This window comes from Pinus tabuliformis, chromosome 6 (assembly GCF_031772625.1).
Source record: "Pinus tabuliformis cultivar Carrire ecotype Pingquan chromosome 6, CPIR1, whole genome shotgun sequence".
Lineage (NCBI taxonomy): Eukaryota > Viridiplantae > Streptophyta > Pinopsida > Pinales > Pinaceae > Pinus > Pinus tabuliformis.
Window position 1 is genome coordinate 1,760,806,867 of NC_142292.1, and position 24,216 is coordinate 1,760,831,082.

Genomic DNA, 24,216 nt, shown 5'->3' on the forward strand with positions numbered 1-24,216 from the left:
CTCTAAGCATAGAACATACCTAAAATTTAACATGGTATCAGAGCCAAGGTGAAGGCAATGCCCAAGCAAGAGTGAGAGCAATCACCGAAGACAGTTGGGAAAGGAAAAAAGGGTCAATGGATTCCTCATCCCTCTTCAAATTTACCAAGGGTGAAGTCGAAGCAGAGGGTATTATCAGAATGGCGCAACAGAAGTTTCTAATGGCCTACCTAAAGATCACTTCAATGGGAAGTCCAGATCTAAGGGTGGAAGGAAAGGCAGACGCCTTGGTTGTAATAAGTTTGGCCATTATGCGAAGGAGCGTTTGAGGTAGGGACACATCACTTGATGATGATAACAATCATTCCAGGGATATCTTGAATGATCAGAGGAATGACAGGTAATGCAGGTCATCAAGGAAACGACCGACTCTTCAGAGAAAGCAAGGAACCCCAGATATGAATAATCAAATGTTGTTTCTGATAAGATAAAGAAGTGTTATCTTGTATTGGCCCTCTCCTTTAGATTCTTTGGGAATCTGATTTATTGATCATAGTGCTTCAAGGCACCTCATCGGATAGAAGGGTGCTTTCTCGAATTTGGTAGAGACGGAGACAACCGTGGGATTATACTTGGAGTCGATGCCACCTATAACGAAAAGGGCGTAGGGTATGTTACCCTTCAATTGAATGAGGGTAACTCTATTCATTTACAAGAATCTCTTTTATGTACCTAATCGCAATAAGGACCTGGTGTCCATCTTGGAAATGGAAGTCAAAGGTTTCAAGGTGGCATTCATCAATGGAAAGGTACATGTTAAAAAATAGAATTTTCAAAGATGCTTTTTCTCATGGGTTCAGAGTTGGCAATTTGTATCAAGTTGCAAGATGGTCCATTGGGGATCATGTCAATTGACATATCGCATCTATAACACTGGAGGTCTACCTATGGGGCCCTACCCGATGTGAGTCAGATGGTGATAGGGATGCCTGAATTCAAGAAGAGCATGAAGGTACATGTCTGAGATGTACTGAAGGAAAATCTTATAAGGGGACCATTCCCCTCATGCAGCAGGTCCACAGGTTTGGAACAACCCGAGGAGTTTGAGATTCATGATTGGGAATCTCATGTATATAGGTGGAAGAAATCCCTCTATGACTTGAAGCAAAACTTCCTGGACATAGTATGAGAAGATTGATAGCTGTCTAATGAAGCTAAGATTCACTAAGAGTGAAGCCGATCCAAACCATTGTTTGAAGGTTGTGGATGATAGACCTCTCATACCAACACCTTCTGAGGACGACCTATTTCAAACAGGTGCAGACCCTCTCACTTGCAGAAGTAAGAGGGAGTTGGACTTCAAATGTGGAATGGTAAACTGCAAGCCCGTGACTACCTCAAGGATCTTAACTTTCAGAAGTTATATGGTAGTGATATCAGACCAGATTTGGGAAATGCCTCTGAGTTTCATAAACTCATTTGCGTTGATGTTCTTGGTGAACTTCCATCCGGACATATGTTTTGCAGTTAGCATGGTAAGCTCATATTTGGTTGAGCCTCACTAGATTGGTGCCAAGAATCTTCTGAGATAACTTCAGGGCACAATCTCTCATGGATTGAGATACACTGTCGGAAATATGAAACTACGTGATTATTCGAATGCTGACTGGGCAGGCAGTGTGGAGGATCACTAGAGCACTTCTCAATGCTGGTTCTCTTTGGATTCTGCTTCGATATCATGGATGAGCAAGAAGCAAAAGTCAGTTGCTATAAGTACAGCCGAGACTGAATACATAGCTACGAGTATGATCTCGTGTGAAGTTGCATGGTTGCAGAAGCTCTTAAGTGAGCTGTTTGTACACATGATGAATACCACTGTGATTCTCTCTGACAACCAAAGGGGGGATTCGATTATTGATGAATCCCTTGTTCGATGATTGCTCCAGCAGATAGACATCAGATACTGCCTTATCTGGGATATGGTAAGTCAATGATCGAGGAGGCTCCATCGCATTGAGATTGATGTACAGGTCGTAGACATTTTGTCAAAGCCCCAGGGAAAGGTCAAATTTGTGACTTTCCCGAACGACTTAGAGTCATTAAGAGACCTTCTTATAAGGGTCCTGCATGTTGCATGCATTGAGCCCTAGGAGCTCTGGGGGGTTGGGGTACAAACTGGAACAACATACGACCACAGGGTGACTCACCCTCCCCTGGTGGTGCGTTATGTACAGGATGACAGGTTCAACCTTCCCCTGTGATACCCTATGGCGACTGCAGAACAAGATGATTAGTTCTCCTGTGGACCGGGATGATTAGTTCTCCCGTGGCAACTGTGGAACAAGATGATTAGTTCTCCTGTGGGTCGGGATTTGTGGCAACTGTGGAACATGATGATTAGTTCTCCTGTGGGCCGGCATGATTAGTTCTCCTGTGGCAACTGTGAAACAGGATGATTAGTTCTCCTGTCGATCGGGATAATTAGTTCTCCCATGGCGACTATGGGGCAAGATGATTCATTCTCATGTGGACAGGATAATTAGTTCTCCTGTCGAGGCATCCTACCCATGTAGTCTGGGACTCATGGGAAGTACCTCTCATCTGATCAATGAGCAGGAAAATGGAGTTAGGGACCATAGTAGTATTATCGATGGATGCATCGATATATCTACCGTACTCCCTATGCTAGGATTACCTCCATTGATCTGGGATCAGTATGAGTGGTTTGAGACACTCTCTTGTGATATTGATTTGGGATCAATAAAACTGACTTCGGATCAGTAGAGAATGGTATGACTCATGAGACATTCTCGATCAATTCTTCTTCGTCATGGTTCAGCAGAGCAAAGCAGTGCAGGGCACTGATGGCAGAGATAGTACAGTGGGACATATGGATCAGTGGATGGAGTTCTCCCTAGTTGAAAGGGAGCGTTAAAATTGGAAACTAGGGCCAAACTCCATGTGGGTCATCTTATTAATGGAAGCTGATATTTTTCTTGGATCCCTCTCATCGAGAGGTGTAGGATTGATTTAAAGATCATTTGATTCCAATAAGTATTCATGGAGATATGAATTTATTTGTGTTATGGGACAATTCGTCAAGGTCGGCCAGCAACCAAATAAACCCCACTTGTGCTCAACGTTTTAATATAAATAGAGGTGGCCTTCAAGTCATTTCAACACACTTGGGATCTTTGCCTCTCTACTTGTCTTTGGGTTTTAGTAGGAGGAGAGATCCTAAGAGATAACGCTACCCTAATCCAGAGGGCAAAAGCTGGAACTACCAGAACTGCCGGGAAAAGCCGGAACTGCCGAAACTACCAGGGAAAAGCCAAAACTGCCGGGAAAATCCGAAACTGCCAGAATTGCCGGAACCGCCAGGAACTGCTGGGGAAAAGCCGAAACTGCCAGAACTGCCAGGAACTGTCGGAACTTCCGGGAAAAGCCGAAACTACTGGAACTTCCGGGAAAAGCCAGAACTGCCGGAACTGTCGGGAATAGCTGGGAACTGCCGAAACAGCCGGGAAAGCTGATGCAGGTGCAGAAGCCGGAACTGCCAAGAACTGCCGAGAAAAGCCGGAACTGCCGGGAATAGTAGGAATTGTCAAAACTGCCGAAACCGTTGGGAACAGCTAGAATTGCTGGAACTGCCGGAACTGCCGGGAACTGCTAGAACAGGGGAGAAACCTGATGCAGAGGACAATTGCCAGAACTGCCGGAACTGCCAGGAACTGCTAGAACAGACGAGAAATCTAATGCAGAGGGCAATTGCCGTAACTGCCGGGAACTGCCAGAATAGGCGGGAAAGCTAATGCAGAGGGCAATTGCCGGAACTGTCGGGAACAGCCGGAATTGCTAGAACTGCCACAACTATCGGAACTGTCGGGAACAGCCGAAACTGCCGGAACTACCGAGAACTATCGAAACTGCTGGGAATAGTCGGAACTGCCAGGACTGCCGGAACAGCCAGAGCATTTGTATCCAAAGGAGAGCAACATGCAAGGGACGACCAACTAACATTGGAACAGTTGTATGGTACTTAGCAGCAAATACACCAAGCATGCAATGTTACAGCTAACATGCAAGGGACAGCTAGCATGCAACAACAAGCATGCTAAGGACAACAAGCATGCTAGGGACAACAAGCAAGCAAGATGCAGCCAACACAGAGGTCAGTACGGCAAAATGATGTAGCAATGGCACATAATGCAAGACAGTGATGGGTACGGTCATGATTAATGAAGCGTGATGAGATGCAGCATAGTGATGATGGGTGCAGCATGGTACAACGCGGTGAGGTGCAACATGATGACGAAATGAAGCACAACGATAGGTGAAGGAGTCACCTTGGAGAATCAGTTGAAGCAGCATGTCTTCAACTGATCTCATGTATCATCTTCTTAGAGATGATCTTTGCTCTTATCTGGACAAGTCAAAGTGTTGACTTCTATTGTAAATGTACTATCTCTCTCTCTCTCTCTCTGCTGAACTATTGAAGAACATATAAGAAGAATTGATCAAGGGTTTCCCCACATTGGGGTTTGTCCCTGGCTAGCGCCAAATATTGTGTCCTCTTGTCTTGGCTTGTCTTTTGCGATTTATGTTTACGTTCTATCTGAAGTTTACTTTAATGCATGTGATCGCTGGTCTGGAAAAGATATTGAGCTAACTGTGAAAATTGAAATAAATTGCTCTAAGCATAGAACATACCTAAAATTTAACATAAATCGCTATTCTTGTTTCTGTTTCCTTCAGTTGATGATCTGTAATGTGTTGAGCATGCACTTGTATTTATTTTCAATACTTACATGGTAAATAACTTGTTAATTAACGGAACAAGTAGGTAGGAATAAACCAGTAAAGTGCATGGAGGGTTTCTAACGTGTCAGACTTAGAAATTCCAATAGATAAAAAGGACTTGGTTCTCACATTCATCAAATGTACCTGTTGATCCCAGAACAAGAGCAAGAGCAAGAGCAATAGTAGCAAGGTAAATAAACATAATGGAAGTATACCTAGTATATTTAGGGTATATGCTTATTAATTATGATGCGCTAGGCAATATGTGTGGTGATGGGTGAGGGTGTAACTTATATTTGAAGGAGTGTCGTGATATTGAACATGTCCTAATATTGAACATTTATGGTTAATTTAGAATATATATACTAGTGCAGTACATGCTATACATGCATATGTAGCTATCATATGCATGTATCTTATACATGCTAATATTCTTGTGATCCCTATATTAGAGATGGGTCATTACATGTTTTAAGGGAAACTGATAAAGGTTTTAGCAAACAGCAGATACATAAGGGCATGGAGGTTTCCTACAGGATATTTGCCCATGAGTAGTCATTATTTCCCATGAAGTAATATGACCAAGGCTAGCACTGAACAAGACTGTTCTAGGTAGTTTTGTGCCACAAAAAAGAGTACCAAACCACAGTTTTCCATATCACTAAAGCTCAGTCAAACAACAATTAGGTACACTTGGCTGCCATACAAATGTTGTCAAGATTAGTATGTTCTTATTCCCTCCTATAGCGATTGGGGTGAGTCAGTATGATGATTTGGTTTTCTATGTATGCAAGGTTAAGGGGAAGTGTGATTATAGGTCTAACCCGGTCGAGCCTTGTGACTAAATGTGTATATAGCAATGATATGGAAAAAAAAACATTATGATTAATTAATTATATAAAGATATCTTAAATTAGTTCACAACGAATAATCAATACTCGAGTAACTATGCTACCCTAAACTACACCCCATTGCCTACAACTGTTTGCACTTCAATTACACATATATAACTTTTCAAGGTGACAGTGGCAGCGGCTATAAGGGATGAAAAGCATTCTTTATGTCTTGTTTTCCTCCCGCATATCAAATCTCCTTTGTCAGCAGATCAAGTTAAGATTACAGCTGAGAAATTGAACATAATATGGGGGCACGTTGGTACAACATGATGTTTTATGCAAACACAGTAATATGGGATGTGATAGCCAAATTTTTGGCTATAAACAATTCCATCAATTATGTATTAATGTCAGTAAGTGGATATATCTTTTCTTATCTTAACTAGAAAAGATGGTTTCAATGGATGTTAAAGAAAATTGCTTGATGTAATTTTATTTTTGGTTTAAATTTACATATTCTATCTATCAAAACTATGTCAATCAATAACATCAAAACTATGATTCTCAGTTAATTGGAAAAAATAGTAGAAATAATAGATCACATATAGAAGATAAGAAACCACGGCAATAGTTGAACAACAAAAAATAGATATGTGCAAGGGACTACAATGAAAATGAATGTGCCATATCTGAAATAGATAAATTTTATATGAAAACATGAAACTAGATCTTACTAACCCAACTTTTCGTTAAGAACTGCATTGAGAGCCATTATCTTCAAAATTCAAATTTCATTTAAAATTATGTGCCCTAAATTTAAAATAGTACTTTACCGAGCCAATCGAAAGCAATAACATGATAATCTTGAGAAAGCACAGAAAGCACCTTGCGAAATGAGTAAGCCTGTAAACAAAGCAGAAATAATAAGTTTTAATTGAAATTAGCCCATTACATATAACATATGTGTGTAATTTAGACGCACATATACATGCATACATGTATGTATGCACACATACACAATCTTTCTCCTTGATATTGCATTGAGCTACACTGCTAACAAGTACAAACTTCTCATTGTTTTCCAATGCCATGTCTTGCACACCTAAACTGCACTCTCATGTAGTAATTTTGAATGTGACATGTAAATAAAGTTTGAAATGTTTCACTTTTGAGCTATAACAGAAAACATACTACCAGAGTTGATTAGATTTTAATAATATTTTTGGAGATCTCTAGAAGCCTCTAGAAATACAAAATTTATTTTAAATCATGAATTTGTTTCTAAATCATAATGTAATTTTTTTAATGTATTTGCAGAATCAGCAACTACGCTAGGCTTGTGCTCACATGACATGGGGTTGATTCTTACCACTACCATTACAAACTCTAGGAATAAATGCAGCCCTCACACAACACACAGGGCCAATCGAGGGTTATTCTAAATTATAGTGTTAACACTTAAGGCTTAAATGCTTTCTTTCAAAGTTTCAATATAACTTTCTGAAGTATCATACTATACATAGACACACATACGCGCACACACAGATATATATAACATCTCCTCACTTCCTAATTTTTGAGGGGTCACATTTCCAGCCTGTTTTTGTTTCATATATGAATTTTCATTTCCTTGTATCAAGCAACTTATTTCTATCTCTAGGAACGAGCTCCAACATGAATGAATCACTCAAACAAGTCCTTCAAGGCAAGATGTCTCCTAAATAGAGTTAATTGCTAAATCTAACCAAGAAAAGGCAGAAGATTGATTTCAAGATATTTTTGCACTTGCAACTACCTGTTTGGCACTGCAGAATTGAAGTTTCCAAAGCTATATCAAGTGGCATCCAAAATTTACAACAAGGTTTTTAGCCCTTCCAATGAATACATCCATCCTAAAACCTTGATATTTACTCTATAGTGTTTAATAATTGTTATTGTCCATATTTAGAGTAAATTTTCATCATTTACAGCCATACTAAATGCTAAAATCAAACCCGGAAATTTCTAGGTTTGTAAATTAAGAGGGATTTTACCCAGCTTTCTAAAAAGTAATTTCCAACTTGCTGGAAATTCACTTTTTAATTCTATTTTTGTGGGGGCAGGCCCCAATATTCACCCTCACATTCTCCACCCATAAATTAATCATCTATAAGTGCCAAGGCACCTATAAGGTGGCTGTCATAACCAAATTAGATTGGTGTTCCTGCACTTTTTGTGGATTTAACACTCTACTACCCATGATAACAAGTTGTTTTGAGTCAAACTCCTTAACCAATAAGCCAAATAGAAGACAAACACGTTTTTGCTTGGGATTTTTAATGTAGACCAAAATCCATAGGTTGCATGACATAATTTCAATGATTTTTGTCTAATAATATTCGTTGCTTATTTTTCAGTTGCTACAGTGACACATTTTACAGCTAGACAGTTCATCTAAGCAAACAACTCCACTCTAGGTGACGCCATGTAAGGAATTGATCTTATTGAGGAGTTACTTGGGATTAATTTAGGGACACCTCCCTTGGCCATTTAGGGGGTATTGTCCCTAAATAGGGGGGCTTGGGTCGAGGTGACAATGGATCCCTACCTTGTGTATAGTTTACTAGGACCTTAGCACACTGTTGATTTGATCAGTAACACCCTCCTCAATAGTCCTCATTCAGTTCTTGGCTAACACATAAGCAATCAAAAATGAAAGGAACTTTGAATATCCCAACCACGATGAACAATAACCCACTTCATATTTAAGGGGTAAATAATGCATAAATAAAAGCTCATACCCCAAGCTATGCAAGAAAAAAAAATCTATAACAAAAAATACGGGCACATGGAATTTCATAGTCAGTATAACGACTGTGGCATTCTCCATGAAATAGACTCCTACCATATCACTAACCACTTGCACCTATAGATTGATATGTCAGTTTAGGAAATGATCCTCCCCTTACGGTTGGAAACACCTAATAGCACTTTACAATAACCCTCCCATATCTAAGTATGGTAACTTGTTCACAAGCCCTAAGCTAGGTAGACATTTGAAGATGATGCTTGTAAGAAATACTTTGGTGCCTTTTGCATTAGATATGGCCCATTATGATACTCTTATAGTTATTTTAACTATGATGATGATTTCACTTGATTTTATGAGTATATTTTAGATGCTTTCTCCTAGTTCCAGTTGCCATTCCTTGAGGGATTTTTTGATACTTCTTTAACACACTAGAGAAGACGTCCAACCCCAACTGATGACCCTTCTGGGCACAAGATCTAGGACGTTGATCACTTTATGACGAGTGTTGAACTTATGAATACATTTGAAGATGATGCTTGTGTGAAATACTTTGGTGACTTTTGCATTAGATATGGCCCACTATAATACTTGTTACCCACAACCTGTGGGTGACACCCATAGGAGAAATTTTTTCTCCTAGATGGTCCTCAGCTGACAGCCCCTTGCAACCACTAGATAGTTCGATGTGCCATCATCTTCGCCACCTAAGTCAGCCATTATGCTCCCTCGCCCATCTGTTATGATCGTATGTTTGAAGGAGGGTCTTCCAACCCCGAAGGTATGGCTTTCATTATGTAGTTGGGTACTTTTTATTACTTATTGTTGCACTCAAATTGTCAAAGTTCCAGGGAGGCAGAAGTACAAACTTTTTTCTACAAGGATTGGATCACATAGCAACATTCCATGTGTCGTGGTCACCCATTCTGCAAGTTATATGATGTAAATGATCCTACTAAGACCTTGAGTCTATGTAACAACCTAGATAATCCTATAATTTGATGACGAAGTCCATCCTAGGAGGTCTTTTAACCCAGTGTTGCGGGGGAGCGCCCCCCCCCCCCCTCGCTCCCGCTCCCGATCCGCGCGGGAGCGACTCGGGAGCGGGTCGGGAGCGCGCTCCCGAAATCGCTCCCTATGTAACAACCTAGATAATCCTATAATTTGATGACGAAGTCCATCCTAGGAGGTCTTTTAACCCAGTGTTGCGGGGGAGCGCCCCCCCCCCCTCGCTCCCGCTCCCGATCCGCGCTCCGGGCGGGAGCGACTCGGGAGCGGGTCGGGAGCACGCTCCCTAAAAAAAATTTCGCTCCCTGCCTTTTCGGGAGCGTTTTGCCTTTTTTGCATTTTTTTTTTTGTAGTAATGTTCGAAATGCAAATTTTTTTGAAAGAAACAAATAGTTTTTAAGTGGGGCAACTTAATGATCAAGTCTAGGCCCTAGTATTGATATGCTATTCATGGTAATGTTAAATTCTTAAAGTAAAAGTGACATTTTCTTTAATTTTCATTTTCATCCTTTTACTTAAATTTTTAACATTACCATGAAATGACTCAGGATGTTTGAGAGTGGTTTCGTCCTCATTGGATTTCATATGGAGAAAGTAGAATTTTAGATTTCATTCAAAATCCAGCAGACTTATAAGTTTTTCAGGATTTCAGGATTGGGGGATTGCAATGTTTCCATTGAATTTTGTCATGTATTAGGGTATGGAACTCATATTTAATCAAGAGTACCAATCCCTCTATGTACCTTGATGTTAGTGACATTGGTTGTCGAACTCCTCTATCATGACCCTTCTAAAAATGTACGCATCACTCAAACAAAATCTTGACTTGACATGCTATGCTTTTTCTATCTTATGTTAATGCTTAGAGGGTGATATTAATGACAAAGATCCCTATACAGATACAAAGGTAATGACAAAGATACCTCTGGATATTAATGCTTGGAGGGTGATATTAATGACAAAGATCCTGATTTTGCAACAAGACTAAAAAATTAGACATTTCTCGTGGTGGCAAGAGGCCCAAGCATAAGAAATCGATAATAGATTTACTTCTCTTTTCTAGTTTCTAGTAGCTTTTATAACTATTGACTCTTTCATATTTATCATGATATTTTTTTAAACAATATATGACAATTTAAGTTTGAAGTTGGCAATTATAACTCATTAGTAATGAATTATGAATATGATGCTTCATGAAAGTTGAAAGTTGTTTCATTTCATTTCATTTTATAACATTTCATTTCATGTTAGATATTATTTGTTGTAATGGTTACACTTAGCTTACAAGTACAACTTGGGTGATCAATGATGATAAATGTTATATATTGAATTTTGAAAGCTTGAAACTTTAAGATTGATGAATCATGAGACTCAATATGTTGTATGTTACTATGTTACTAACTTGCGGACGTGGTTGATGAAAATTATAACTTCTAGATGATTGTTGTTATATGGTTCAATCTATGTTTTTTTATGTTTTTTATATCTAATTCATCATTCTACATGTTTTTGTTGACATATATGTATCAAAAATTAAAAAATATAAAAAAAATATATATATTTTTAAAAAATCGCTCCGGGATTCGCTCCCAAACTGGGAGCTTCTGAAAATGGTCGCTCCCGCTCCCGCTTCTGCTCCCGCTCCCGCTCCCAAGTAACATTGTTTTAACCTCACTGATTACTTGTGTTTTTTGATACGGCTAATCAGAAGAGTTTTTTCCCTCCAGCTTAAACCCCAAATCTAGGGTGAAATTTATTGTCGAATTATTAGGTGAGTCCTAGTGTTTTAGTTGAGTCTGATGTAAAAGTTGTTTGGGAATAATTTAAGCTAATTGGCTTAATTATTTTATTACAAATCACTTGGTTTACTAGATCATATTGAGTCGCAAATGGGTTATGTGTCTTGAGGGTCTAGGACAAATGTGTGTTCCCTCTTTGAGTCTTGCAAATAAAAATTCATATGTATAAGAGGGTTGGAAAAAAATTAATCCCTCATATATAAATTAATTAATTTTTCTGGAAAAATAAAATTAAATCCTTTCTTAGGAAAAAAATTCTCCAAATAAAAAAATTCGTGGGTCTTAAAATAATCAATTTTTAAAGGTCTCCACCAAGGAAATATTATCATTTTCAAGAAAATTTGGACCCTTGGACCTTGGAGGTTAAGTCAGAGTCAATTTTTTTAGAAAACTAACTCTAAATAATTAATTTTAAGCTAATTAAAATGGAATTAAATGATAAATTCGAAAATTCCTCAAAAATAAAAAATCAAGGGCCAAGATTAAAAGATCTTGAAATGTTTATCAATGGCCAAGATTATTTTGACAAGGATCAAAGAAACTAACTCTTATTTTTCCATTTGGAGGATTTATTTATAAATTAGAGTCAGTTGAATCTCTAGTCATCTTGACCTTTGGCTTGAATTGTTGTTGAAGCATTTTGTAAACTATTGTCCCGCTGGGAACTTTTCTACTATAATAAAAGACTTTGGGGTGCAACTCGAGGTGTTCTTGAGTTGTGGTATGTATTGACTACGAGCTTTCTATGTGGTGCTTTATATTATCATTTTGAGATAATACATAGTGTTTGCAGGTACTCAATCTTTAGTCTCCAAGTTCTCAGACTGTGGGAAAGGGTTACTTTGCTTGAATCCTTAGTTTTTATATCGTGGATTGAATCTTTGCTAGGCCTATAATGAGGGTAAATTTTCTTAAGCGTTTTAGCCATTCTTTCAAAGAAAAAATAACATAAAAAAATATTTTCTCAAAATCTATTTTAAAACCCATGTCTATTTTGTAAAATAGTTTTGAAATATTAATTGTCAATTATTTTTTCATATCTTGGATTGGGTTTTTAGATTTATTGTTAAAATTTGGGTACCAGAGGACAAGTGGTTCCCTAAGGTTCTGATCTTTGGCCTAGGGAAAAGTGTCCAAATTTATTTGTACTTTTCTCCTAAAATGACTTTATAAGTGGTAAAGTCAATTTAATTTAAAAGTGACTTTATAAGTGGTAAAGTTACATTCTAATTTAAATATGACTTTATTAAAATCAAAGAAGAATTAGAAAGTGAAAAGTGACTATAGAAATAAAAGGCTAAGTGGGTCTTTATTTAAGTGGGTGAGTTAAAAAATAGAAAGTGAGAATTAAATGCACATTTAATCTCATCCCTAGATCTAAATGAATCTCAGCCATTAGATCTTAAGGTAACCCAAAAGGTCATTTAGAGAGTAAAAGGAGAAGAGAAGGGAGAAAGATCAATTCATTTCTTCCATATGAGCATTTGAGAGAAAGAGAAGAGAGAGCAAGGAGAAAATTTTTGAGCAATGAGGAAGTGAAGGAGAGAAGCAAGAAAACATTTCAGCAAATCTGGGCAGCAACATTTATTGGCACGCATCCCAAGCCAAAACCGTACAGCAGGAGAAAGGCACAAAAATCGAAGAAGAGGGACAACAGCAAGGGCACAAATTTCGAGGCAAGTTTTGGGCACAATTTTCAAGGCAGTCGTACTGCTGAAATCCGTATGGTCCGTACAACAGGTTTTGGGCATGATTTTCGAGGCAGGCCATACAACATTTAATGTTGTTTTATTGCTGGAAAAATTTCTGTTTTGGCAGTTCGCTGATTGGCACGATTTTCGAGGCAGAGTTCAAGCATGGAAATCGAGATAAGTTGTTATCTGTGGTTGCTGGAATATTTATTGTGTATCTAAGTTTCTCTATAAAAGCATTTTCAGAAATAAAGAAGAGCTCTCAAACTGGTTTTCCCCAAGAGTTGTAGGGGGTTTTTCCAAGGTCACATTGACCAAAAATCACTATGTTATTTTCTGTGTGTGGCTATCATAATTTTGTTGTGTTTTATTTCTGCAATTTCAGCAATTGTGAAATTTCTAAATTTGTATTTTCAGAAAATATTGTCATTTCCAAATTTTAGAACTTTTATCATGCTTGGATTTAAAACTAAATGCATGGAGTGATAAGGAAAACTGATAACCGGAGTGGGGGTTGAAATTTCTTCATGGTATCAGAGCTTGGTTCACTGAAAAGTGCAGTTTGGGACAGTGAAGTGAAAATTACAACAAGCTGATTTTTACACAAAAAACAGAAACTTTTACCACAGGTTTGAAAATTTCAGTTTGGTAGGACAGTGAAACATGTTTTTGGGTTTGAGAGTTGAAGACAGGTTGGACTGGTAAAACAACTACGATGCATGGAAGGAGGGAATCCAGAGCATCTTTGAGGAAGCAGAAGTTTGGGGCATTATGGTAAATACCACACAAAACCCAGTAGTAGTCCCTGTTGACCCTGTACAGTTGGCAAAGTTTAACAAAAAGAATGCTAAGCCAAAAAGATTGATTTTGGAAGGAATCAAAGACCATGTCATTCCTCATGTGAGAGGAAAGACTTGTGCACATGAGATTTGGACAGCCTTGACCAGTCTTTACCAGAGCTCAAATGAAAACATAAAAATGGTCCTAAAGGAAAAACTGAAGGCCATTAAAATGGCTAAGACTGACAGTGTTACAACATACCTCACAAAGATCACTTCAGTGAGAGATGAGCTGGCATGTGAGATCATTGCACCCACTGAGTTGGTGAGGATTGCTTTGAATGGTCTTCCCAAGACTTGGGAGAATTTTGTGGATGGCATTGTTGCATGGGAAAACCTTCCCCATTGGGAGAGGTTGTGGAATAATTGCATTCAGAATGAAATCAGAAAGAATCATCTTGGGGCAGCCAAATAGGTGGAGGAGGATGACAATGTGGCATTGTTACCAAGAGGCAAGAAGGGCAGAGCAAAGAAACAAGCTTCCAACAGTGAAGGAAAAAAGCAAAGGCTAAAGGCAAGCAGTAGAACAAGGTGAAGGACTATTCCAAAGTCAAATGTTGGATTGTCAAAAGTTGGGACACTATATTGTTGTGTGCCCGGAGAAGAAGAACAAGAAAGGGAGAGACAAACCCATGGCAGCTTCTGCAGAGATAGAGAGCTTCTCAGAGAGCTTTGATCAGGAGTTTGGGTTCATAGCTTGTGAAGCCACTAGTGCAGGATCACCTGCCATACAGGTTCAGAGGGAGTGTGCATTCCCCGCTACTAGCATAACATCTTCTAGCATTTGGTATGTTGACAGTGGCACTTCCCGCCACATGACAGGAGTCAGAGAGTACTTCTCAAAGCTTTCATAGGATGATACTGAAATGGAGGTAGTACTTGGTGATGACAGCATTGTTAGAGCAGTCGGTGTGGGGGCATTGACATTTGATAGGGGACCCAAACCTCCCTTGGAAGTGTCAGATGTTCTATATGTGCCTGGAATGAAGAAGAACCTAATATCCATCATAGCACTTGAGGACAGAGGGTTGTGTTGTTCAGGAGAGGGCAGGTGCTTATATATCCTAGGGGAACTCCAGCTTCTTCAGCTAGAGTGATTGGTGTGCGCCATGCCAAGGTGTACAAGTTCTCATTCCGGCCCCTGATGGCATTGAGTAGCAGCACCTGAGACAAGACAGACAGTAGATCTATCAGTTCAAAGTTGTGTGAGATTTGGCACTGTAGGATGGGGCGCATGTATCATGGAGCCTTGAGTACATTGCGGGAGATCACCACTGATGTGCCAGATTTCAGTTCTGATCACCTTGATGTATGCAGAGGATGTGCTATGGGGAAGTTTTCCAGAGTGACCGGGATCCTTGACTTGATTCATACCAATGTCAGTGGCCGAATGTCTTATGTATCCTTGAGTGGCTATGAGTACTATGTTTTGTTCACTGATGACCACTCTAGGAAGACCTGGATTTATTTCTTGAAGACCAAGAGTGAGGTCTTCAAGCGGTTTCAAGAGTTCAAAGCTTTTGTGGAGACCCAGACAGGTAGGAAGATCAAGGTCCTCAGGTCGAAAAATGGAGGGGAGTATACCCTTGGTGAGTTTGTTGATTTTTGTGCTGAGGCAAGCATTAGGAGGGAGTTCACAGTTCCTTACAACCCCTAGCAGAATGGGGTTGCAGAGAGGAAGAACAGATCCATTGTAGGGGTTGCCAAATCCATGCTTCATGATAAGAGGTTACCTTTATTTTTGTGAGCAGAGGACTGCAACATTGTTATGTACTTGCAGAACAAGAGTCCACATCGTGCCTTAGGGAATGTGACTCCGGAGGAGGCTTTTTCTGGGAAGAAGCCTGATGTTGGGCACTTTCATATCATTGGGTACCTTACGTATTCCTATATCCTCAAGGAGAACAGGACCAAGCTAGAGCCCACTGCAGACAAGGGCATCTTTGTGGGTTATAGCGAGACCTCGAAAGCTTATCAGATTTATATTCCTGCATAAAGGAAAGTGGTTGTCAAGCGGGATGTGAAGTTCGAGGAGGAGAGAACTTTCAGGAGGTCACGAGAGTTAGAGTATCCAGAGTCACCAGACCCTCAAAAGTAAGTTGAGTCAGTCACAGGGATCCAATGGTCAAGGATCAGGAGGTACATTGAAGACAATGTCAGGTCCATCAGTGAGCAGTGGCTCTCAAAGTCAGCTGGGTGGTTCTTCGGGCAGCATACAGGGCAGTCCACAGAGCAGTGCACAGGGTAGTCCACTAATGGACAGTTCGCATGGTACTTCAGCATCTACAAGCACAGATTCAGGCATGAGGCCAGTTGGCAGGCCTTTAGAAGTTCAGGCTTTTGATGATGATGACAATTCTTTCACTCTGGTGGGAGAAGTATACTCAGGGAAGAGGAAGCCAAAGTGGCTTCAAGATACCTTGTGCGAAGCCACATCAGTTGCTAGGCCAAAGAGACAGATTAGAGAGAGTAAACCACCTGAGCGATTTTGTAGTTACATGGCATTGGTAACAAGCATTGTTCACTCCGAGCCTTCTAGTTATGAGGAGCTAGCCAGCCAACAGGTCTGGAGAGAGGCCATGATGGAGGAGTATTCTTCTATTATGAAGAACGATGTTTGGGAGGTAGTGTCGAGGCCTGAAGGTAAATCAATTGTTACTTCCAGATGGCTCTACAAGATAAAGCATGCTGTAGATGGCAGCATCGAGAAGTTCATGGCTCGATTTATGGTGAGAGGGTTCTCACATGTAAAGGGAGTTGACTATGAGGAGAGCTTCTCTCCCATAGCTCGATATACATCTATTCGCTCCATTATATCGATTGCAGCAAAGATAGGTTGGAAGATCCACCAGACGGATGTGAAGACCGCATTTCTCAATGGCTTCATTTAGGAGGAGGTTTATATTGAGCAGTCGCAGGGCTTTGAGGTGAATGGGAAGGAATCCCATGTATGCAGATTGAAAAAGGCACTCTATGGCCTGAAGCAAGTTCCTAGAGATTGGTACTCGAGGATTGATACATACTTGCAGCAGTTGGGTTTCACAAAGAGTGAGGTTGATCCGAACCTATACTTCATTGTGGTGGGTGAGGAGCCTCTCATTCTGGTGTTGTATGTTGATGACTTGATCATCACTGCTGCAGAGAGATTCATTGAGGGTTGCAAAAGAGATCTTGCTTCAAATTTGAGATGAAGGATATCGGCTTGATGCATTATTTTCTGGGATTGGAGGTGTGGCAGGAGGAGGGACATTTCTTCCTAGGACAAGGGAAGTACATTGTAGATATTCTTAGCAGATTTCACATGGAGGACTGCAAACCCATGTCTACACCTATGATCATCAACTGGAAGAACCTTCACACTTCTAATTCCGAGTTGGTGGATCCTACTCTATACAAACAGCTGATTGGTAGTTTGATGTATTTGGTCAACACTCGACCAGATATATGTTTTGCAGTTAACACTATGAGTCAGTTCACGTGTGAGCCCAGGAGAGTGCATTGAGTGGCTGCAAAACACATTCTTCGTTACTTGTAGGGGACTGTGGATTTTGGTCTGGATTATAGACAGGGTGATGGAGTGAGACTGGCAGGGTACACGGATTCAGATTGGGCAGGTTGTGCTTCAGATAGGAAGAGTACTTCCGTGTGCTATTTTGGGTTGGGTTTGATAGTTGTGTCGTGGATCAGCCGGAAACAACAGTCAGTTGCATTGAGCTCAGCTGAGGCAGAGTATATGGTTGCTAGTTTGGCTAGTTGTGAGGCCATATGTCTTCGCAAGATATTTTTTGGTCTATTTGGTCAGGCATTGAGACCTTCAATAAAATATTGTGATAATCAGAGCTGCATAAAGCTCACGGAGAATCCAGTTTTCATCACATGTCAAAGCATATTGAGATCAAATATCACTTCATTAGAGACTATGTCCAAAAGGGAGTTGTCAAGCTTGAGTACATTTCCACTAATGAGCAGGTAGCGGACATTTTATCCAAAGCCTTACCACGGAGCAAGCATGTCTACTTCAAAGACAAGATGGGAGTGGTGAGGAACACTTTCCTCAATAAGGAGTGTTAAAATTTGGATACCAAAGGACAAGTGGTTCCCTAATTCTTTGATCTTTGGCCTAGGGAAAAGTGTCCAAATTTATTTGTAATTTTCTCCTAAAATGACTTTAAAAGTGGTAAAGTCAATTTAATTTAAAAGTGACTTTATAAGTGGTAAAGTTACATTTTAATTTAAAGATGACTTTATTAAAGTTAATGAAGAATTATAAAGTGAAAAGTGACTATGGAAATAAAAGGCTAAGTGGGTGACTTAAAAAATAGAAAGTGAGAATTAAATGCACATTTATTCTCATCCCTAGATCTAAATGAATCTCAGCCATTAGATCTTAGGGTAACCCAAAAGGTCATTTAGAGAGTAAAAGGAGAAAAGAAGAGAGAAAGATCAATTCATATCTTTTATGAGCAATTGAGAGAAAGAGAAGAGAGAGCAAGGAGAAAATTTCTGAGTAGTGAGGAAGTGAAAGAGAGTAGCAAGAAGACATTTCAACAAATCTGGGCAGCAACATTTATTGGCACACATCCCAAGGAAAAACCATACAGCAGGAGAAAGGCACAGAAATCGAGGAAGAGGGACAATAGCAAGGGCACAAATTTCGAGGCAGGTTTTGGGCACGATTTTCGAGGCAGTGGTACTGTCGAAATCTGTACGGTCTATACAGCAGGTTCCGGGCACGATTTTCGAGGCAAGCCTACAACAATTAATGTTTTTTTATTGTTGGAAAAATCTCTGTGTTGGTAGTTTGTTGATTGGCACGATTTTCGAGGTAGAGTTCAAGCACAGAAATCGAGATAAGTTGTAATTTGTGGTTGCTGGAATTTTTACTGTGTATTTCAGTTTCTCTATAAAAGCATTTTCAGAAATAAATAAGAGCTCTCAAACTAGTTTTCCCCAAGAGTTGTAGGGGGTTTTTCCAGGGTCACATTGACCAAAAATCATTGTGTTATTTTCTGTGTGTGGCTGTCATAGTTTTATTGTGTTTTATTTCTGCAATTTCAGCAATTGTGAAATCTCTAAATGTGTGTTTTCAGAAAATATTGTCATTTCCAGATTTTAGAATTTTTATCATGCTTGGATTTAAAACTAAATGCATGGAGTGATAAGGAAAACTGATAACCGGAGTGGGGGTTGAAATTTCTTCATTTATTTTGTATATATTTGGGGTTTGGGTGTTGTATTTCTATTTTCTGCAAGTTAGATCAAGGGATCAAGTGAAGGAAGAGATAGATCTACACCCTTGAGTGTAAGATCTATCTTCTTGATAATTTTGTAGGGATTTTCAATGAAGATTTGATGGCAAAATTCAAATCTGGAAGAAGAAAAAAAAAATTGAGACAAAGGTTTTCAGTTTTTGGCCTTCTCAGGACCAAATCTTCCTCCTCCAAGCCCAGAATCTCTCTCCCTTAGCCTGCGTCAACCCTCCTTGCAATCTACATCAACTTTTCTGCCCTTTTAGGGCAGGTCGTAGCCTTGAGAGGCCAACGTCTCCCCTTCTAGGCCCAGTATTGGGGCCTTAAGGCCTCAAGAGGCCTAGCCGTGGGAACTAGGCCACACGGCTACCCTTCTCATGCCCAAACGGTTGCCCTTTAGGCAGGCCATCCTCCTTTTGGGCCTAGTTTGTCTTCCAAAACCCTAGCGTCAAGCCTTTTTGGGCTTTCTTCCTTTAGCGTTGAACTTTTGTGGCCTTTTCCAGCCTTCTTGACCCTTTTATCCCTAAGCGTTGGCTTGGTTTGGGCTTTCCTTAGCCATTTTCTGCCCTAGCTAGACCTAAAACCCTAATCTGAATTTTAGAGGCTAAATACTTGGTGGTTTGCAGGTTTAAGGTCTCAAAAGGCATATTCTTCAAGCGGCAATTTGATCCCAAAGTTTCGACGAATTTCAACCACGGCATCTCCAAGGCCTTGGGCCTAGGGTTTGACCTCTAAACTCTTGTTTTGCTTCAGTTTTACTACAACAGTCAAATCAATAATGTTTAACCCTAAAATCACATTTTAAATGGTCAAAATTACATAGAATTGTAAAATCTAAATTTCACAAGTTTTGGCCACTTGGGCATTTTGAATTTGGCCTAGATCTAGCTTTAAAGCTTGATGGAATTTACTGCATAACTGAAAAATTCAGATCTGAAGATTTCTTAATCATACACCTAAATTGGATCAAAAACTTAAAAAATTTCAGTTTCAGTGAAATTTTGCTATTTTTGGATATTTTTGGCATTGTCTTAGGCTTGATTAACTTGTTGATCTGTGACTATTTCTCTGTTGTAATAAACATATCAGTCCTAAAAATTGTTGAATCAAACTCTATAAAGCCCTAAAATTTGAATTTTTCAAGTTCTTGTGGATTTTTACTATTTTTGGGCATATTGGTCATCTATTTTTGGCATCATTAGTTCATTGATGTGGTTGTTTACTGCTATAAATTAAATATCAGATCTGAAATTATCACTGAATACATTATCATAAGGGGGGTCTAAACAAGCTAATTTTACATTTGCTAGTCATTGAAAAATTTTATGTTTCACTATTTAGAGTGGTCTATGCACCACTGTTATACATTGGTAAATCTGAATTTTCTGAAGTAATAGTGTTGATATAAACTATCATAAGTCTATGATCAACATCTTGGTTGACTATTGTTAGCATTTGGCATCGTGGGTTATTTGATATCTTGTGAAACATTGTTGAGATTTGTACTTATATCCATAAGCAATTTATCTTGTTTAAGATTTACATTTCAATATTGTCAAGTACCATTAATATGTCTCTAATCAAAGTACTTAAACAACTTAACACAATCTTAACTCAAGATAAAGCTCATTCATAATCTCTTGCATAAACATTCAAGGCCTAGACTTGCATTAATAATTTACCTCCTAGCATAAGCTAGGTTGATAGAGACATAGGTCAATCCTTCTTATTTAGCTTGACGAGACTCGACAACTCTTTGATGGTTAACACGGTGACCTTGCAGTCGTCAGAGCCACAATGTCTGCAGCGCCGGAGGCATTAGGTGATAGAAGCCTAACAGAAGATATCGTTAATCAGACCCTGGCCTGCTTCCTCTTAGCCTCCTTCCCACAACCTACCTTGGAGCCCAGCTTCAACATAGTTAAAGGAAGATTACACTTAGACTAGGCATTTAACTAAAATTTACCAAGATCACTACATATCACATAGGTTCTAGGATTTGCACATCATATAGGTTAGTCAATCAGTCAAGCAGCAGGTTTCCATCCAATCATTTGGTTTCAATTCATAAGAAGCAAGAATTTGTGACTCCATTAAGGCACTGGTCTCAAACTAGAAAATCTAATTTAATCATAATCTTTCTTAAATTCAACCAAGTGGCTAGGCCACTCATCCGTTTCTCCCCAGTAAGTTGATTTCTCAGCTTACTTTTTTTCACCTTATTCCATAGGGACTACCTCCCATAGCTTGTTCTTGGGAGACAGCTAGAACGGAGTGGGCAGGGATTAGAGTGACAGCCCCCGTCCTGAGCGGTGTCACGGTGTTTGTACAATCCAGGCGACAACATTTTTTGGCACCGTTGTCGGAGACCAATTTATTGGACCTTGGTGTTGACAACATTCTCATTAATCTTCATAATCCGCTAATCAATTTTCACCTTCTTGACACAGCATTCACTAATCTCCTTATCGCCTTATTCACTCCTCTATTTTCACTTTAGCACCTAGATGTTTAGGTTGGTTTCCTATTTGGGTGGCAAATCCACTTATTCATCCATTTTTCTCAAGCAGGGACCTCTCCTTGATATCCATCTACTTGATCCTTGACTAATTTTCAGTTTTTGGCCTTTTGGATCTTGGATCTAGATTCATATTCAAGTGGCGACTCCATTTCTTTCATTTCTTATAAGAATTTCTGCTAGAAGCTCGCTTCTTGTGGGTCTCTTGTTTTTCTTGAACAAGGATTTCTCTCTGACATCCATTAGCCCCCTTTCTCCTAAAGTAGATCATCATGGATGACTTGTTTGCCCCATGCGATTTTATTAACATTCTTCATGATATTCCAGAAAATGCCATTAATAAATTGTCTTTCTTCACGGGTAATGATGAAATCACCGCTACAAAACATATATTAAGGTTTACTCGTTGTATGATAATGTGTTGTAGATCTTCATGTTATGATCATGAAGACATCATGATGCGACTTTTTGTCCTATCTTTGGAAAATGATGCTAGAGATTGGTTTTGCAGGTTTCCTGATGATTCTTTTGATTCTTTACAAGGCATCATCGATGCTTTTAAATATAAATATGAAAGTCAAAGGGGCTCACCTCGTGCCTCTAGTGCTGAGAAAAAAAAGTGGTCATGTGAAGGATCCAAATATCGTAGAAAGAATTCGAGATAGTGGAAAGGTAGGAACAAGTGATCAAGGGGATCTTATCAGGGAATTAACTCAAAGGCTTAGAGACATGCAATTCAGTCAAACTCAATTGATGAAAACTATGGAACTTAATCAAGAGAAATTAGTGGCAGATCACTCCAAGGAAATGAAATCCTTACACATTAGGTGGATGGCTATTGAGAAAGAAATCAGCGCTATTCATGATAGGGCGGTTAGTCTTCAGAACAAATTATTAACTGTAGAAGAGCAACATGCTAAGGAGCTGAAAACCATGGAAATTAATCATTCTAATCAAATGGCCTCCATGCAAAGCTATCTAATCACCATGGGAGCAAATCATAAGGAAGAAATGAATTCTATTCAAATAAATCATGATGATGAGCTAAAGGTCATGAAAATTAATCACTCCAATCATATAGCCACCATCCAAGAAAAATGTGCTCAAGAGAGGGAAGCTATGATGTCCAATATATTGAATCATTTGGTTTCCGTTAAAACAGATAATAATAAAGTAATAAAAGATATGGAAGTTGGTCAGATATGTCTCTAGAATAAGTTGTTAGCTATGGAGGCAAACCATGCCAAAGAGATTAATGCTATGAAGGATGAACATTCTAAGCAGATGGATGCCATGAGAATTGAAAAGATCACTCTTCAGAATAAGCTGCAGGTAGTGGAAAAGATACAGGTATAGAAAGTTCAACATAGATCAGGGGATGAAAGGAATAAAGAACTTATGACAAACCATAAACCTCCTAGTCTGCCATAGTGATTCTCATCTCATTCCAAGGGGGTCACTTGTCCCTTTAAAGACAGGTTAACTAGAAGTGTCATGGTTGAAAAGGAAATTAAGAAAGATCAAGCTTATGTGTCACCTTTGATAGAGTATATTCAGGACAAGATTGGACATACTTCAGATTCTTCAGATCTTTCATTCGAGCACTCACAAGATCAATATGGAAAATCTACATCGATCACATTATTGATGTCACATCCCACCCAGAAGAAGAAGAAATGAAGAAAGAAGAAGTTTGATGCATCTGATGGCCGAGAGCAACTCGACATTCGAATAAGTCAAAGTCCTAGCATTTTCAGAATTCAGCATGGCACATCCGGGAAGCAACCCATAGATCTGCCAGAAAGTCGGTAAATGTTCAGTATGCACTATGTTGAAGACATCTGATGCCATGGGGCATCGTTTTGTATCATATCTCTAACCCTTTCCCCTTTCATTTCATGTTGTTAGATAGTTTATTTCACGCAATTATATTATGTCTTTTATATTTCAGTTTGTTAGAGTAGATTTTCTATCCCTGCGGTATTTTCTATATATGCTTGATGATTTCGATGTTGAATGGATATCTATTTGATGGACTATTGTTTCTTTCAATGCATGATTCTGGGATTCTCACGTTACTTCTTGGAAGCAACGTGTCCCCATATGGAGCCAAATTGTTAAGTTATGGTATGTTCTATGCTTATAACAGTTTATTTCTTTTTCTTATTATATTCCACATCTTAGCAATCACATGTACATAAAGTAAAGTGTAGATAGAACATTAAACGATCGACTGAAAACAAGCCAAGACAAGAGACACAAGATGTGGCGACTAGCCAGGGACAAACCCCACAATTTGTGGGGAAACTCTTTGATCAAATCTTCTTTTATCTTCAATAATTCAGTAGAGAGAAATAGTACAATAAATCTTATTTATATCAGCAGTAGCAAACCCTAGATCAACAGCATCAGCATTAGCGGCTTCATCATCAAACTAGGGCAGATGATATCTCACAAACCAACCATCGGATCAGCTTGATTCCACCACCAAAAGTTGCGGCTTCCAGAGGAGGTTCAGATGAACCTATAGTGCAGTTCATATGAGAAGATCTTCTAGTCCACACAAGTCAAACTTTACTTCGGCAATTGCAGCTTCAGTTTCGGCAGCTTCCGGCTTCAAACTAGGGCAGTCGATATCTTGCAAACCGTCCGTCGGATTGACTTGATTCCACCACCAAAAGTTGCGACTTTCAGAGGAGGTTAAAATGA

At 39.2% G+C, this 24,216-nt stretch overlaps 1 protein-coding gene across 3 annotated transcripts in view; it reads right to left on the reverse strand.

The window, feature by feature from the left end:
* Positions 1-24,216, reverse strand: part of LOC149265979 (alpha/beta-Hydrolases superfamily protein) — a 393,857-nt gene that overhangs the window by 246,588 nt on the left and 123,053 nt on the right. For all 3 annotated transcript variants that reach the window (XM_089394514.1, XM_089394522.1, XM_089394517.1), the window contains exon 6: positions 6,449-6,518. In XM_089394514.1, the coding sequence (XP_089250640.1) occupies positions 6,449-6,518 (70 nt within the window). The remainder of the gene's footprint in view (positions 1-6,448; positions 6,519-24,216) is intronic.